At 41.1% G+C, this 18,330-nt stretch overlaps 1 protein-coding gene across 1 annotated transcript in view; it reads left to right on the forward strand.

Annotated features, from left to right (window-relative positions):
* The window catches only part of RTEL1 (regulator of telomere elongation helicase 1), a 45,608-nt gene that overhangs the window by 23,040 nt on the left and 4,238 nt on the right, over positions 1-18,330 (forward strand). The window contains exons 22-34 of the mRNA XM_062504815.1: positions 347-490; positions 1,223-1,338; positions 2,178-2,301; positions 3,451-3,604; positions 5,205-5,359; positions 7,367-7,462; positions 8,547-8,754; positions 9,994-10,131; positions 10,814-10,930; positions 12,687-12,929; positions 14,350-14,520; positions 15,363-15,548; positions 16,043-16,146. Of these exons, the coding sequence (XP_062360799.1) occupies positions 347-490; positions 1,223-1,338; positions 2,178-2,301; positions 3,451-3,604; positions 5,205-5,359; positions 7,367-7,462; positions 8,547-8,754; positions 9,994-10,131; positions 10,814-10,930; positions 12,687-12,929; positions 14,350-14,520; positions 15,363-15,548; positions 16,043-16,146 (1,956 nt within the window). The remainder of the gene's footprint in view (positions 1-346; positions 491-1,222; positions 1,339-2,177; positions 2,302-3,450; positions 3,605-5,204; positions 5,360-7,366; positions 7,463-8,546; positions 8,755-9,993; positions 10,132-10,813; positions 10,931-12,686; positions 12,930-14,349; positions 14,521-15,362; positions 15,549-16,042; positions 16,147-18,330) is intronic.

Raw genomic sequence — 18,330 nt, forward strand, 5'->3', positions numbered from 1 at the left:
TTACTGTTTTGAAATGATTCTGATAATTTTTACTTTTTGTTAGAGAAGGTTTGCTATGTTGTTATGTCTTGTCAGCTCAGGGTGTGGAAGCTTTAAACAAAGGTGTTGACATGATCTCAATATACTGTTCTTATCCAGGAACAGGACAGCCATTAACAGGGTTGGCTGAGCTCTGCCAAGGTAATAAAAGAAAAAAAATCTAGTTGAAACTATTAATTGAAACTCTTGATAAACTACGCTTGACCAGTGAATTAATTGAATAGAGATAAAGGGCCAACAACTGCTGAGAATTGCTCTGAAATGTCACTTCAGACATTGTTGATGATGGAAAACTCTTTCCCTGCAGGCCAGTGAAGGCTTGGACTTTGCAGACATAAATGGACGAGGAGTCATCATTACTGGGCTTCCATTTCCCCCTCGTATGGAGCCCAGAGTCATTTTAAAGATGCAATTCCTGGATGAGATGAGGAGAAGTGGTGCAGGTGCACAGGTAGGACTGGGAAGCTTCTCACTCTTGCCTGTTGGCATGTTTGTGTCATTGGTTCTCCCTCTTGTCCAAGTGGGTTTTGGGTTTTGTTGTCCTCTGAGCCTCATGGGACCTTGAATGCCAGAATTCAAACAGTCTTGGGAATTTGTCACAAATACAGCCACCTTTTTTAATAGTGTTGAGGGTGCCAAATCCTTCAACAGTCTTAAATATAGGCCCTAAAAAAAAGGATGTAATTACATTCTATGTCAAAATCTTGGTATGTTTGTTATCCATCTCATTCTGAGGGATGTATTTCATCCAGAGACAGCATGGGCAATAGAAATGGCCTGTGCTGGGTGGTTTGGGAATTACTGTTTTGGAAGTGTGGTGGTGTGTGTTTGGGTTTGGTTTTCTATTGCTTCAGGCACAAAAATGAATGACATTACAATTTAGTCTGTTCTGCAGGTCTTAAAGAACTGTTGTACTGCCAAGGCTCTGAGTGAATCATATAGGAAATGGCCTCTCCAGCCTCTCTCTGGACATTGCTACTTGAGTTTTCTGTGCTCTGTAAATCAGCTGTGACTTTTGAGTCCACCTGTGTTTGGTTTTCCTCAGCTCATTGAGATTTGTCAGTACATCTGGTCGATAGTTTACAACATCTATTCCGTGACTGTAAAGAAATAGTGATTGTATGGCACAAAGAATACATTTTACCTGGTAAATGATGTTAATTCTTCCTCCTGCCTCTTGCAGTATCTGTCTGGGCATGAGTGGTACAGTCAGCAAGCATCCCGGGCTGTCAACCAGGCCATTGGCCGTGTCATCAGGCACCGCCAGGACTATGGGGCCATCTTCCTGTGTGACCACAGGTAAACCCTGGCTCACTGAATCCCAGAATATTTTGGGTTGGAAGGAGCCTCATCTCCACCTCGTCTCATCTTCCAACCCCCTGCCAAGGGCAGACACACCTTTGACCAGAGCAGGTTGCCCCAAGCCCCGTCCAACCTGGCTTTGAGCACTTTCAGGGATGGGGTATCAACATCAACAACTTTATATCCCAGTCTAGGTGTTGGTGTTTTGTATATAAATGTGCTGGAAAAGGCTACAGAATAATAAAATTAATTTACATAGCAGGTTATATAAATATTGCCCTGCTTAAAAAAATTAACTGGATTGTTATCTTCTGCTCCCCAGCTATGTAGTCTTGGAGCTGCAGAAGGAGGTTAATGGTTTTAATGGAAAATAAACCAAGTTTTTGAATTCTTGCTTGTAATATCACAGGAAATTATGTGACTACAACTTATGGTCTTGCATGTTCTCCATCATTCATTTGAGATGGCAGTCAGCAGCACTGCAGTGTTTTGAGAGAAGAAGAAGAATGGAAATGAGGGCAGATTATATTACTGAAACAATACTCTTTATAGTTATAGCCTATATATTAACATTATACTACATTAATATCCATTTCTGTAATGCTAATTAGTAGAATATGTGTGTTACAGGCAACAGGAGTTTAATTGATAGTACAGGGAATCAGCAAAGTCCTTTTCTCCTGAGTCAAGGCATCCCTCACCCCATTATATTTACTGCACTGTAATGTCTTTATTTGTGTTGCTGCTCCTCTCTTGTCCTTTTGGATAGTGACCTAGGGTTTGTTTAATTTATCCCAACCTGGCAAAGAATTCTCAGGTTTTCCCATCCTGCCCAGGTTCACAACTTGTGATGTCAGAGGCAAGCTGCCTTCATGGGTCCGTCCCTACGTGAACGTTTATGACAACTTTGGGCATGCAGTCAGAAGTGTCTCCCTCTTCTTCCGTGTTGCTCAAGAAATTGTAAGTGTCTTTAAAAAAAACCCACAAAATTAACAACTTTCCTGAATAGTGCTGGAAACTGGGAATGCTAACCTAGGTGAGATATGTGAGAGAATCACAGATGATCTCAAATTGGAAGGGACACATAAACCATCACTGAGTCATGCTCTCTGCTCCTCACAAGCCTGCCCACCATGGAGTCACTTGTCATTTCTAGACACTGGAAGATTTACTGGAAAGGAGGTATGCTTCAGAGTGATCTGGGACAGGATGTTCTTAGGCTGGGCAACTCATTAGGTTAAATCACAAAAATAACTTCCTCTTCCAGTTCCTCCAGAATAAACGTGTATTTATTGGCAGGAATGCTAAGCCTGGAACTGATATTGGCATCCAGAAGCTTTCTATCTCAGGAAGAGATTGTGTGTGGAAAAATCATACCCCAAAATTTAAATTGAAGCTGATTAGTAATAAATAGTAATAGAAACCATCAGTTGTTGTTACAGTTCATCACTGACTCATTTTTACTAAAACAGCTTCTCTATTAGCATGAGGAAGCTGATGTTGTCTGTAATAGTTCCTTAATTTAAAAAGTAATATTGTAAAAAGGCTTCCTAATTCACTGGAGAAAGTCATAGCAAGAAACGGGCTGGAAGCCAGAATGAGAAATTCTTTGGTTTCAACAAAATGGAGGCTAAGATTAAAATAAGCACTTAAATTTTCATGTACAGACTTGGACAACTTCCTGGAAAATGCTTTAGCCAAATACAAGTCGTTCACACTAATTAGTTACAGATGGATGATGTTGCAGGACTTGATATTTTCTGATTGTGAGAGTTTAATGGCAGATCAAAACCACAACCCTATGTGCTTTCTCAAAGGAAGCTGTTGCAGGGGTAGCATTAGGAGTGATTGTTCTTTAGCAGGTCATGATCCTTCTTCTGGTACCAGGTCACTTAGAGTTAAACCTCCTTACTCTACTTCAGCTGTGTCATTTGTGAGCTGTGTGATCTTTTTCTCAAAAGCCCATAAACCCAGAGTGTGTAACAGTCTTCCTACCAAAGGTTATTTGGGGAAAAGAAGATGTCTTAGGATTGTTGCTGAGATTTTTTGGTCACAGATGGAGTGGAAAAGTGGCCTTTGCCTATTGTAATACTTTGAAACTGCTTGCAGATGCCCTCACCCCTACCTCAGTGCCCTCCTGGACATACTGGTTCCCTAAGTGAAAGCAGTGCAGCACCATCTACTTCATCTGAGCAAATCCTCTCTCTGCAAAAAGCTAAAAACCTGGATGACCATGTTCCAAGTTTGAAGAGGAAAAGGAAAGGTAATGTTTGGGTCTTCACAGATGCACCTTTTTCTTTTAAGATGAACCATGAAAAGGAGAATCAGGAGGCTAGAAACCAAAATGGGAGAGAAAGTAAGGAGAGCTCAAAGACTGATGTAAAAGTCTGGTCAGAAGGGACATAGTTAAGCATTAGAAAATGGGAGAAAACAGTTGCAATTGCAGAGAAAAGAAGCAGATGGGACTGACAAAAGTGTCCCACAGAGGAGGAGGAGGAGGCTTTGGTGAAGTATTACTGATAGTTTGGAAAATAACTTGAAGTCTCTTTCTACCTAGCACTGGCTTCCACATGTCCTCCTTCCATCCTTTTGTATAGATGACTCTTACTTAGTAATCTGTCTAAGAAAACAAAAAGGACATGGGAACAAAACAATATTTAAAATTTTGTGGGTAACTAATGCTAAAGAATAAAGCATTTCTCACGTCAGGTATTCTTTCAGTACTCTAGACTGCTTGATGGTTTGGAACAGAACAGTGACGTTTGTTTAAAGCTGTGGTTCCTAATCAGTTATGAGTGTGAGAGTGGGTTCATATTACATTTAAGCCAGTTGTTACTGATAGGTATGGCTTTATAAAGCCTTACCTATTGGTAACAGCTAATGTGATTGCTGGTTGTTATTAAAAGGGATTACTTTGGCCACCACTTTTTTCCCCTCTCTCAGTTTCCAAGTGTGCACTTTTTACTCCTTCCTTTGATTTCAGTCCATCTTTTGTGCAGTTGCAGAGTGAGCAGCTGAGCTTTGCTAAACCAGTTTATTTACCTTCCATACACTTAACTGGCAGATGGATCTCAAAGGATGGGCTGGAATGTGTGACTGGAGATGAAGGGAAAAAGCTGCATTTCCTGTTTAATAGAGACTTTCAGTTGCATTGTGTCAGCTGTAACATCAAACTCTCCTGTGGTCATAGTGATCATAATATACTCCCATTCTTCTCAAAATAATGACTTTCTTTAGTAACTGACTGTTGGAGTAAATTCACAGAGTAGTGGAAATTTTGAAGGTAATGCCTTACAGAAATATCAAGCTGATACTTATTTAACCCTCCTTATAGGTCATAATTTTTATATTTGAAACCTAGATTCTGATTAGTGAGAATATGTAATTTGGGACCTTAGTGACTGTGTCTTAGGGACATTGATACTGTAAGAATTGTAGGCTTAAAAAAAAAACCTTTCTCTGTTTAAAAAGAATAAATCATGTTTTGTACCAAAAGCTCTTAAAAACTCTGGAACTCAGTTTTGGGAAAATCCATAAATCTAAAGTAATTATGACAGCTGCTGCAGTAAGAATTTTTCCCATTGATCCTAAGCCATTTCGGGGTTAAATGTCACCATCACTTAAGAAAAAGGTTTCAGAGTAATCTGCCAGGTTGTGGTAGCAAATGCTTGAGCAAATTTGGAAGTGATATATAAAGGCACTCTTCTTATATAATGCACGGTTGCTAGAGGTGGAAGATTTAATTCACCACTAACACATATTTACGGATTGCTTCGTAAGACAGGGAACTATCATTAATTCAAGAAAATGCAGGAGAGAATATGGGATGTTAATTTGTCTCCTGTGCTCTTCTGTGATGGCAGTAAATGGAGATGGAGCACCCAGCCTGTGTATGGAATATGAGCAAGAGTTTGTCTCACCCCGAAGGAAATGTGTTGGGCTCTTGGATGCCTTGGAACGCAGTGAGAAGAGCAGTGAAGATGCAGAGCAGGAGACTGATTTGCCAGGAGAGGAAAAGGTCATGGCAAAACCCTTCCTTATAAGTGAAAATTGCAGACTCTAAAGCAAAATGGTTTTGGCATGAGGAGAACCAGCTCAACCCTCTTTCAAGAAAAGCTGGCTGTAATCAGCACCAGCAGCTGCTGGTACTCATAACTTAATTAATCAAAGGGTTTCCCTGTCACTTTCAAGTAGATGATAAACAGGTATGTGCTTGTTCTGTGCTCCAAGGCTGCTGACCAGGAGGATTCCTGGAAGTTAACCACACCTTCTGAGGAGCAAGAAGCTCTCAGAGAAGAGGTTTGTAAATACACAAATTGTCCTAGGTGGAGTCTGTCTGTGTCAGCACTTGGTATGAGACCACATACTGAATTCCATAAAAAGTGTGGGAGAAGGTTTCTGGATTAGAAATTGCATTTTCAGATTAAAACCTTTGGTTTTCCCCAGAGAAAGAATGTTGGTGACTTGTGGAATATTTTATCTGAATCAAAAATCCACTACCACATTAAGATCAACAAAGCTGCTTCTGTGCTGTTAATTTTCTTTCCTCTTGGACTGGTATTTTTGATACACCAGTGTCTGGGCTGTGTTCTTGCTTTCCCCCAGTCCCTGTTGGCAGTAGTTGGAGGGGTGGCTCCCTTACCTGCCTGGATTATTTTACTGCTGGCTTGCAGACCCATTCATGGGTCTCCAGCAATGCCTGTTGCAGCATTCTTAAGCACTTCCCTTAGGGGAAGAATGTCTGAGGTAAGATGTGTAAATGTAGGAGTATCTGGGGAATATCTGAGTAGCCCCAAGGACATGAATGGAGACACGTACAAAGCAGAGGGAATGTACAAAGGGCAACAGATATTTAACTTGTGTGTAGTCAAGTGGGAAATGGGCTCTGTCACTCATTGGGTAGCCATGACATAGACACCAAAACCTATTCTTTGGAAAGCCTGGCACATTTCCAGGGACTTGGCAACTCAGCTACAGAATATTCCTAACACAGCTGCAGTGCTTTTGGCAGAGCTCAGCATTTCCTGGAGTCAGATGAACTGACAGACCCAATGGCTTGGCAGTCTCTCAGGTCCACCTCCCATTTGCATATTTGGCATTGCTCCTTGTGGAGAGCTTTGGGGTCATCCTGTGCTGCTCCCAAACTGTTGATCTGACCCCAGCAGTCTGGTGAGACAGGCAGTGGCTCTCAGGCAGCCAGCTTTCACTCTGAGTCCAGCACTGAGCACTGGATTTGGACTGAGGATGGGGTTGGTGTCATTTCCTGTCTTCACCATCCAGCACAGTGTCTGTGTTACCATTTTTCCTTTTATCAGAGTTACACTGCACTCTTGTTCCCTAAATAATGAAAGTTTAGCTGCTCTCATTCTGAAAGAATTTGCTTTGTCACCTCAAAAATCCACAATGCAAATGATAATGTGTCAATCTAGTTAAATAACAATTCACCGTTATTAGATTTACTTAGGAGTTACACCTCACGTCTTGGAAACCTTATGTCTGCTGAATCATGCTTTTCAAGGTGCTGCCTTTACATAGCACAGGATTAAGATGATGGTTTTGATAATTTCACTGACTTACTGCATGTATCATAAATATTTGACTTGTATTTGGTTTATATTCCAGTTCTTCATTTCCTTATGTACAGGGAGTTTCAGGCAGGAAAGTGAAGGTGTGTGAACCACCAGTTACACACAGTCTGTGTACACTCTTAGGCTGCCTTTCAGCAGGACTGTGAGTCCAGTTTGTTTTTTGGTTTTTTTTGGTTTTTTTTTGCACCCTCAAGACCAACTTTGTCTTTAATTTCTTCTGGTTTGGTCTCTGTGAGTTGGCCAGTAAATTTCTACCCTCTAGATACAGGTATATGCCCAGGCTCTGTGGCACCATTCAAGAAAGTGAAACAAGTCAACCTAAATCATTGTAACAAACTGGGTTACCAAGTTTTACTGCTGGAAATACCTAAATTAAATGGGCAATAACTCTGAAAACCATTTTTTCTACCTTACTTACTTTCTTTTTATCTTCACAGGCACATCGTCTGTCCACACTTTCCCTTCAGTATGAAAAGAGATTAACAGATGAGCAGAAAGGAGGAAGGAAGAAAATAAAGCTAGTCAGCAATACAGTATGTGTTTCCCTGTGCCATCCCTTTGATCTGTAGATTGCTTTAATTTGAATTGGAAATTTTCAGGCAGGCATATGACTGATGCCAGAACAAGTGGTTTTTTTTCTCCAAATTGTAAATATTCTTCAGTGCACATCTGAAAGCTATTTGTCATGCTCTTTCCCAAATCCAGACATCCCAGACCAAATGAAGCACAGGTCCATGTAGGAGTGGTAGGTGAAAAAAATTGTTTTCTACACTGGTTGCTTTGTGAACAATTTGACCGGGGTGGTTTCATTCTTTTTGATAAAAATGAAATAGTTCAGTTGCAGGGACCTACAATGATCAGCAAGTTCAGCTGCTCTGGTAGAGCCTCAAATGGTTGACTTGACCAGTTTGGGGTGAGGGATCACATCCTATCCCCCTGAGTTGGGTCATGGTTGTGTGTTAGCTCTGCAGCTGTGCATATTGTTTTGCCATGTCTCCAAACCCAGTTAACTCATTATGCAGCTAATTGCTTAAGTCACAATAAATTCAGGAGAATTCCCTGAGTGATGTGAGTGCCAGTAGTTGTCCAAGGTGCTGGCCTAACTGGATGTTCCCTGTCAGTCTGCCAAGCACCTGGCAAACAAAACTGATCCTGTAGCTGATAATATCTGAGAGAAGGAAGAGAACAGGTTCATGGAGAAGGTTGTTTGCAGTTTGTTGCTATCTGATGTCATGATGAGTCAGCTCAGCCTCCAGCTTTGGAGTAAATTCTCCTAAGAATGGAATTGTGCAATGATACTTGGCTGCCTTCTCTAGGAATTTTTTCCCTGAAGCTGTCTGTTTTGCCCGTGGGGAAGGTGAATAATATGTGGATTACAGGGGTGACTACCCTAACTACCACCTGTTAAGTGAAAGTCCTCATGGTTTAGTGGTGAGCACAGTGGTGCTGCTGGGTGGCCCATTGGACTGCATAATCTTAGAGGACTTTTCCAACCTCAACCATTCCACGATTCCTTTCATCATCCTGTGTGCTGTTGGAATTGTAAACGTAGTGCATCCACCTGAAAGGAACTCCTCAAGTGTTGCTTTTTACTGAGGAGCCTTTGCTGCCTTGCAGCAGGAGCGGAGAGCGGAGCTGGCAGAGCCCAAGAAGGTGCGAGCCACGTTTTACATCGCCACAGTGAAGGACACCCTGAGCCAGCAGAACTACGAGCTCTTCTCCAAGGCCCTGCAGCAGTACAAGAAGACAGATGATTTCCATGCCATGCTGTCCCAAATGAGCTCCCTCTTTGCAGAGGATGAAAAAAAGCACGTCTTGCTGCGAGGTACAGTCAGAGTGTTTGTATATCCCTGGTGTATTTGTAGAAGCAACTTTAGTTTTCTGCAGTGTCCAAGCCTGTTTAGAAGTGTTTTAGATGTGAAGTGCAGCTCAGTTAGGATGATTCATCACTTTATATCCACAGATAACACAGAAGTATCTCATTAATCTAAATATCATGTGTCAGCTCACTTCGTAACTTGAAGACAATCATATTCCATGGAAGTTTGTGTTATTTAAACCTTGTCTAAAAGTACAGAGACTTATTCCTGGTAATTTTGGAGATCAAGAGCGTAGTTGTGTGAGTTGGAGAGATGCCTTCATAAGGGTTCAGTGCTAAAGCAGTAAATAGAATATACAGAGAAATTTTGTGTTGAAATAACTGTGAGTTTAAAACAAAGGATCTGTGCAAAGGTGGATAGTTACTGCATTAGCTGGTATTTTATTGCCTTTTAACAACTGTACTGACAGGGACTGAATTCCCACCAAGACTCTTCTAGTTTAACAGTATTTTCTGTGTAATTTTTCATTTCCCTCTCAGCTTGTGAATAAATGGACAGATTTTTCTGTGACTTTTTTCATCAACTGAAATAAGAAATGCATAGTTATGCATCTTGTAAATTGTTTCAGGGAAATGCTAAGGTTAAAGAACGGGAAGCTCAGTCACTTGGTTTCCCACTTTGCTATGATCTACATAAATAAGAAAATACTTGGTCATCAAATCAAGGTCTAAGTCTAGTTTTGGAAACTGTCAGGTATCTGAAACCTAAAATTTATTTGATGTTGAGGTTCTGGCTGGCCAGCATTTTGTGGTAAGGAAGTAGCATGAGGTGTAAAGTTAACAATTCATCAGTTATTTAAAGTATCAGCCTGGCAGTTACTTGAATCTCATGGTTTGAGGCAGCTCAAGGGCTGTCTCACTGAGAGGTGAATTACTTTACATTTACAGTGAAAAAAAAGAGATTTTACCTACTGGTGATAATATTGCTCAATATTTGCATGATATATGACCTTTGTGTAATTTGTAAGTGTGGTTATTGTATAAATATTAGCCAAAAACATTTATATTTTAATTTATTTAGTTGCACCTTTTTATCTAACCTTGAAGCTCAGCTGTTGTAGATTTCGGTAGCATTTATTGCCAACGAATATAATACAATATATTATTTATCAAATCAATTATGGATTGATTTTTTTTTCCTTTATTTATTTCCCCCCCGTCCCTTTTCCCTCTCTCTGATGCAAGATTTTTACCAGTTTGTTCGACCACAGCACAAAAAGCAGTTTGATGAAGCATGCTGCAATCTGACTGGAGTGGGCTGTGGCTACAAACCTGAGCACAGCCTCCCACGGGAGGAGAGGGAGATCCTGGCCAAGAGAATGGGTGAGGAGCTAGGTTCAGTTGTGTCGTTTGAAGGACAAATGTGCACCCAGTCATAGAGCAGGATGTGTCTGATATGTAGAAATGCAAGGGAGTTCAATTTAATTAGTACTGAACTAAGTCTCTGCTCTCCATGATCCTCTTGCCTTCCCTTGAGCTGTGCAGATGCCTGAGCATTGTTTATTGCTGAATTGATAATGATGTCATTTTGTTTCAAAAGGAGTTTTTACTGATCTCCTTGAATCATTTAGTCTGGGAAATTAAACAACCTTGTGTCTTCTTTGCTGCCCACAAAGTGCCACCAGAATTGTGAATAGATGGTGATTTTGTCCTCACAGAACTTGAGAAATCTGTGAAATCCTGGAGCAGTAAAGTTCTGAAAAAGTGGGATGTTAGCTCATCATCAGAGAAATAAATCTATGTGGAATCCCAGACTGATTTGGGTTGAAGGAGACCTTAAAGCTCATCCTGTTCCACACCCCTACCATGGGCAAGGACACCTCCCACTGTCCCAGGTAGCTCCAAGCCCCATCCAACCTGGTCTTGGACACTTCAGGGATGGGGCAGCCACAGCTTCTCTGGGTTGCTCAGATGTTTTCAGCACAGGATGGCACACTTTGAAATGCACCATTCCATGTTCATTCTGCCCTAAATTCACTGTTAATGGACTGGTTTCATTTAACAGAAGAAAAGCAAAGCCAGCAGAAAAGTACATTCTCCAAGGCCTCGTGTGCTCAGCTGAACACTGGGCTCCACCTGAACCAAGGAGGATCCCACTTGGCAACAGGACTGAACAGTGCAGGTACCCTCCATGTTTAATAAAAACCCAGTCTATTCTGTTTTATTTCTTCACTGACTGGAAGTTCTCCTGGGGCAAACCAATGTTCTTCATTCTCACCTAGCACGCCACTCTCTGTGGGTGGGAGTGTTGGTAATTCAGAATTTTCGGCAAGGATTGTGCACAAAAAACCCCACGAAACTCAATAAATTAAATCGAGGTGGATCCAGGTGAAGCCAGATGTTTGTACTAGAGACTGAGCTGGGAAAAGTGGAGGTTGAGCACAGGTTTGCTGGGCTTCCTGTTTTTTCAGGGTCCATGAAAGGGAGCCAGTTAAGGAATGTGAGTTAAGATTACATCAGTATGAATTCAGCTATGAAGAAACTGTTTCATTTTGTTCTTGATATCATGTGTACACTCCCTTTGTGAACAGCCTGTTTTTTCTGCAGAAACAGAGAGTAGCAAACGTAATCTCTGTGTGCATCCCTCTAATCTCACTCTGTCCAGTATTTATCTTCAAACTCATTGGTTCATTTATTATTTAATTATGGGTTTTCCAGAAAACAGCTGGGAATTTTTTGTGTTTCTCACAAGGATATGAGGAGGATCATTGGACAGCTTAAAAGTCTTTCTTTAGAGGACAAAGAATAGTCAAATGCTAATCCTTTCTTTAAAAAAGCAAGCCAGTTTCCTGGAAAGCTTTAAATGCTTTTGATGTATGAAGTCATATTGTTTCTTTTGATTTTTTTCCCATTTTCTTTTGTATTTTGAGAAAATTTGAATAAAGCAGAAACTTTAGTAATTATCCTGTCCTGAAACCATTAGAATGGTTTCTCATAAATTTGTTTCCACTAAAAGTAATTGAGAAAATAATAGGAGTAAATAGATGTGTTATTTCTGTTCCTCACTCATTAAGAAGAGAATGCTTCTCTGGAAATATAAGAAAGCTCTAGGATATGTAATAAATACTGATTATAAAATTCACACCCAAGTTTTTTTTCCCCTTCCAGCAAGTTGAATGGAGCCTGTATTTTGAAACCTAATTATCCTTATCATCCAATAAATGACTTTTAAAGATCCAGAAACCAAGAGATATGGCAGGTTAATTTAAATCTTTTTCTCATCGTATCCTACATTCATATTTGCATGCCTTTGATATGCAAACCAGAACTTTTTTCTCTAAAACATACCAGAAATCAGAGAATTATATTGTAAATAAAGTTCACTTGGCATTTAGCAGGATGTTCTGAGCTGCTCCTAACTTTTGCAGACCTTCTATATTGCTCTTGTGTTCTCTTGAGTGTTGTTTCAGGTTCAGTAGTATTTTTGGACATTGTTTTCCTGTTGGGAAACACATACCTTCTCCCTTGTCTGTTCTTATTGTTAAGGGGTGAGAAATCTGTACTTTAAAATTGCCCATTTCAGGCCAGCAGAGTTGGTTAACCCATCTGTTTCATATGCTTTTACTCCTTCAGTGGACCACAAAACCTGATTTACTGCTGCCCTCCATGCCCCTTTTCCTCATTCCCTAGTGACCTTCTGACACATTTCTCCATATAAAATGATCAAGGAACTCCAGGAGATGCTAAAAGTGATCCCCAGAATAATTTTGCTCCGTTGCCATTATCAGGAGCAGGTCTGGCCATGCCACAGGGAGGTGTGTTGGCTTCACCACTTCGAAGTAGTTCAGGAATTCTCTTCAAATGAAGGAGTGGATATGATGGAGTGACCTGTTTGTCTCTGTTCCTCAAGCCCTGCTCACATGTTCTTTGTCTCTCAGGGCAGAATGCCAGTGCAGCTTCCAGGACAGAGGCTGAAGAGGCTCCAGGCTCCAGGAGAGAGCATCACCAAACCCTCAGGACTGCCTATCTCAGTGATGTGCAGAGGGCTTTGGACAAAAGCAGCTACAGTCAGTTCTATCAGGCTCTGCTGGCTTACAAGAAGACAGATAATTATGATGCCATGGTGTCAGTGATAGCAGCCCTGACCACGGAGAGGCCACAGGACTTTCATCTCCTACAAAGTAAGGGTTTGTTTTAAGATAGCTCTTATTTATTTGAAAGGGAAGTGATCTCATGTGAAATATCACCTTTTGGTTTAGCTACCCAGATCAGTGGAGCAGCAGGAATAATGTATTCAATGGATGCCATTCAGAGAGCAAAAAATGTCAAGGTTATAAAATGTTATCTCTGTTCAGATAGAAATTGTGAATTCAAAACACAAGACCTCAGTAATTCCAGTCCTAACCTTCATCCCAGCTAACCAGTCAGATGCTTCTCATGACTTTTTTTTTCTTCAGTTGCTACAGTTGTTTTTTAGAAAGGACAGTGCTGACTATAGAAGTGACCCAATTTTATTCCCATGACCAATGATTGCTATACTGGTGCTAAGTTCTTAGATCACTTTCAGGTTTCAGGATAAGCAGTCTGGCTTTTGATTTACCATTATTCTACAGAGCTTCAGCTGAAAAGATTTCTGGAACTGTCATAATTTATTCTTTCAGAAGTGGTTTGTTTTTATTTTCCTTTCATGGGTTTAGTGATGGAAGGGTTTAGGGAGCTACAGGTTTTTAAAATTTGAGATTGGACTTAATTGTTTAAAAGAAGAAGAGGCATTATATGGTGATCCTGACTGCCTCAATGGTGATGTCTTGTGTGATGTGACACCTCAGTTCCACCTTCTCCCTTGTCTCTGGGATGACTCTTCTGCTGGAAATGATGCATTCTGTGTTTGCTGGGAAATGCTGATGGAATTTTGTTTGTTATCTTTAGCAGATAACAATAGATATTCCACTGGCCTTGTATAGATACCATAGTCTGCAATTTGTGAGAGAATACCTCTTTTGTGGTGTGTTAACTATTTAGATTAGTCTTGGCAAAGTGGAGAGTGGGAGGAAGATGAGCTGTGTGACACTGTGAGTCATAACCTCCCCCTGAGCACTCTTTCACAGTCACTGTCGCTACTGAGCAAATGGTTTGACCTCAGAGGACTTTGAGGCAGAATTGTCTGTGCTTGGCAGTAAGTCATAACTGGGTATTTTTATGATTTCTATATGTGTGTTGTGAGTCCATGTCGACCAAACAGTAACAAGAAAATTCGTTCCAGAGAGTCTCTGGATATTGTGTGCATGACTGATGTTCTTTGATCACTCATCAGGTGAAGTGCTGGGGTGGGTGTTCATTCTGAGCTGTAGAGAGTAGAAAAATTTCAAGATAAATTGAGATTATTTTCAACACTAAATACTCATCTGTTTTCTGGCAAGGAAAACCCTGTAATTATAAAAATCACAAAAGCATCATGTGTTCCACCAAGCTGAAGATACTTTGAGGATTCTGACTGATATTGCTCAACTTCCAAAGAATTTCTCCCCTCCAAAGCAAGGAGTCTTCCATGCTCAGGCAGTGATTTTCCTATGCATTTGACGCTTATTTTCTTTTGGCCAGGGTTTTACATGTTTGTGCGTCCCCACCACAAAGAGCAGTTCAGAGAGCTTTGTAAGGGTTTGACTGGAATGGTCTGTGGTGATGGAGAGAAGCAGCTGAAACAGCTGGAGCAAAGTGAAGGGAAACCCCAGAACTTGGAGAGCTGCACAAAAGGAATCAGCCACGTACAAGGTAGGGAATGAACAGTTGTCAGAAGTTGAGGATCTTATTTATTATTATGATGGGTAGGGCTCAACAGCCTTAGAGTCATAGAATCACAGACTGGAAGGGACCTTAAAGCTCATCCAGTTCCACCCCTGCCATGGGCAGGGACACCTTCCATAGACACAGCTGCTCCAAGCCTTGTTCAACCTGGCCTTGGACACTTCCATGGATGGGGGAGCCACAGGTTCTCTGGGCAGCCTGTGCCAGGACCTCACCACCCTCACAGGGAAGAATTTCTCCCTAATCTCTAATCTAAACCTGCTCTCCTTTAGTTTAAAGCCATTTGCCCTTGTCCTATCACTCCCCACTTCCCCGGGGCTGGGGCCTCCCTGCCCGAGGCCTGTCAAGGAGAATCAAAGTCATTGGTTATCTCTACATTGGGTTTAAAAAACCACACTCAAACAGGAGTAAGATAAAAGGTAACACGAGATGGGGAAGTGCAAGGAAATAAAAAATAAATGAGTTACAGTTCTGCCGTGTTTAAACTGTGACGTGTGTTAAGGGTAAAGGTAGGATTTTTACATCTAAGTGGGATGGGAGCAGGAATGGACCAGGATTCCATTCTGTAGGAAGAACTTCCATGGAACTATTTCATTATGAAGGGTCTTTTTCAGTAATATTGAATGTGTTAGTACCTATCAGAATCATCTGTTGCCAAGCAGTATGGCATAAAACCCAGTTCTTCAAATTTGTTTTTCTTCTTATACAATGACAACTGGGTGAATTTACTGCTGTGTTTTGCAGAGTGTTAGTATTTGTTCTGTGTGATACAGTTTTTTTATACACTGTTTTTCTCCTTTTCTCCCCAGACACAGCCCCTTGTAAAAGTGGGGCACCAGAAAAAATTCAGAGTAAGATTTCCTCCTTCTGCTTTAGCCAGAAAAGTGAACTTGTGTTGCCAAATACTGAAGTGTCCAAAGAAACCATTAATGTGAGAGCACCCACAGACTCTGGAGTTGTGCCCATCTGTCCCCTAGAGATGGAACCGGAGTGTGGTAGGTACAGGGAGGTTTGGGATGTAATTTTCTGAGACTTGGGAATAAAGATAAATTACAGAAATGAGACTGATGGTGTATGAAACCACTTGTTCCTGCCTGTATTTGCTCAGGTGCAGTGTGATTGATGTGGTTTGCTGAGTAGAATCTGTACTTTCTGTACCTTGCATGTGCTCTTAAAGTGCTTTATTGTCTTTGTCACAATGCTGTAGTAGTTTCCTAAGAACTTTAGGGATTTTTTTTCTTGACAACTTCCTTGTAAAGGAAGGATGTAACCCGAGTTCCTACTGGGATCTGAAGCACCAAGAGACTGTGAGGTCACTTGATAGAAATAATGTGGCAGGGCACTGTTGAGATAGTTCATTATAATCATTGTTTTCTGGACTGCACTGGAAATGTGGATACATGAGAATTTTGCAGGTGATTACAGGAATTTAGTCATTTCCTCCCTCTCTTTCTCTCTTCCCCTCTCTTCACCCTCCCTTCTGTTCTAGGAAGATTCCACTGCTCTAACTGCAAATCCGAGGATGATGTGCCTTTTAAATGCCCATTATGTGACTTCACTTGCTGCAAAACGTGCTGGAAGCAGTTCTTAAAGGTTCTTTTGTTTATTGGTTTGATTTTCCCAAAACTGCTGGGGAATTTTGTGCTTTTCAGGAGAATGACATGAACAAACCTGGAATCAATTCTTCTGTTTCCAGAAAGAACTCCCAATGGAAGATTTACCACTTGATCTACTGTTTCCCGTGGTTTGCAGTATGGTTTAAGGCAGATCACTGCCCTAAGCTGGGGTTTTTACACCTATGCATCTTTCCAAGCTGCCTCCACGTGTTTTCTGGTCTAAAACTACAAAGGCAACAAGCTGTGGAATCAACTTGGAAAACTGTGGGGTTTTTTTAATATTTTAATCTTTCTTTTAATTTTTTTTTTTCTTTCTCAGTTTCATAATTTTCCCCATCAAAATCCTACTGTAAAGCTCTATCATGACGAGGCAAACAAGGAACAGGACGCCCAGGGAAATGGTTGAGTCACCATTGGATGGATAGATGTGTAGATGTGGCACTTAAGGACATAGTTGAGGGGTGGACTTGGCAGTGCTGGGTCAGCCATTGGACTCTGTGACCTTTAGGGTCTTTCCCAACCAAATGATTCTGTAAATCTATGATTCTGAATTCCTGCTCAAAAATCTCCTGTGTCATCCTGTTTGTTGATTTTCCCAGCTGAGTAAATTGGTGGTTGAAAGTCTTTAGGTAAGAGGATGTAGCTGGTCTCGGGGTGCCTGGGTTGTCAAAACCCAACATTTGATTCAGCAGCCAGGTGTTAAAAGACTTTCAAAATCAGAATAATTCAAGAGTTGAGGGGTTTCTAAACATTCATGAGTGATGAGAAGGCTGCTGATGAATGGAGCACAGGAATGTCCAAAAACAGTAGAGAAGGAAAAGAAACTTCTTCAGCTTTCAATCTATAAGCAAGTACAAAATAATCTGTTATTCCAAATTCCAGAGAAAGGTCTTTGTCTCAGGAAGAAGACATTGAGTTATCAGTTAAGCATAAAAAAAAATTGGACTGACATCCAAATGAAATGTAACAGGCAAGACAGAGTTGGTCTAAGAGGAAGGTAGAATAAGCATAGGATCAGGGTGGTTTGGATTGGAAGGGACCTTAAAGCTCATCTCACTCCAAACCCCTGCCATGGGCAGGGACACCTTCCACTATCCCAGGGTGCTCCAAGTCCATTGAAACATCCAGGGACCCAGGGACAGCCACAGCTTCTCTGGGAACCCTCTACCAGGGCCTCCCAATCCTTACAGGGAAGAATTTCTTCCCAATATCCCATCTAACCCTGCTCTCCTTTAAGGCTGTTCCCCCTCACCCTGTTACTCCATGCCCTTGTCCAAAGCCCCTCTCCATCTCTCAGAGTCCCTTTAGCTCTGGAAGGGCCTCTAAGGTCTTCCCCCAGTCTTGTCTTCTCCAGGCTGAACACCCCCAGCTCTTTCAGCCTGGCTCCAGAGCAGAGCTGCTCCAGCCCTATGATTAACCCAACAGCCTCCTCTGGATTCATTCCATAATGTCCAGACTCATGTCTCAGGCACATCTCCTAGAGGAAATTCAGAATAGCTGTTCAACTAAATTTCCTTCTCAGTCTGTTCTTCTCTCAGTCATATTTCTTTAAAAATGTTAAAATCCAAAAGTATTGGATTATAAAGAACATACATAAGACAGTCAAAGAAAGGCATCTTATGTTTGCTGCAGGTGGGACAGTCTCAAATTTACTGCAAAATACCTAATTTTTCCTTTTGTGCTGAAGTGTAAAGGGGATGAATATCTGACAGGCCTCCACTGCAGAAAGGGCTCCAACCAAGTCATGAGAAGAATTTTACAAGCATGTGTTCATAATCTTGGCCATTTGAGACTTGAGTTCATTAAGAACTGAATGAGGTCCTTGGGTCCCTTTTGGTTAGGCAAGCATTTCAGCATCCCACAGCATGGTTACATTATCTCAGCTAATAAATATTGGCCTTATAAAGGGGGAAAAATTTATTCCTTTTACCAGCAAGATGGAGCTTGCTGTTTCAAGCTAAAACTGTTTCATCAGTATAACAACCCACAATATTATAACTGTTGTATATTGAGCAACTGTATTGCCCTGTTCTGGTTTTTGTCTTGAAATTGGTCAATTTACGGTCTGGATTTCTTCTTAATCCTGAAGTTAATGTGTGTTTTCATAGCTCACAGATAATGAACTCAGTTGGCCTAATTCCTGTTTATCTCCTCCTCTCCT

Source organism: Cinclus cinclus, chromosome 18 (assembly GCF_963662255.1).
Source record: "Cinclus cinclus chromosome 18, bCinCin1.1, whole genome shotgun sequence".
In the NCBI taxonomy this organism is placed as follows: Eukaryota; Metazoa; Chordata; class Aves; order Passeriformes; family Cinclidae; genus Cinclus; species Cinclus cinclus.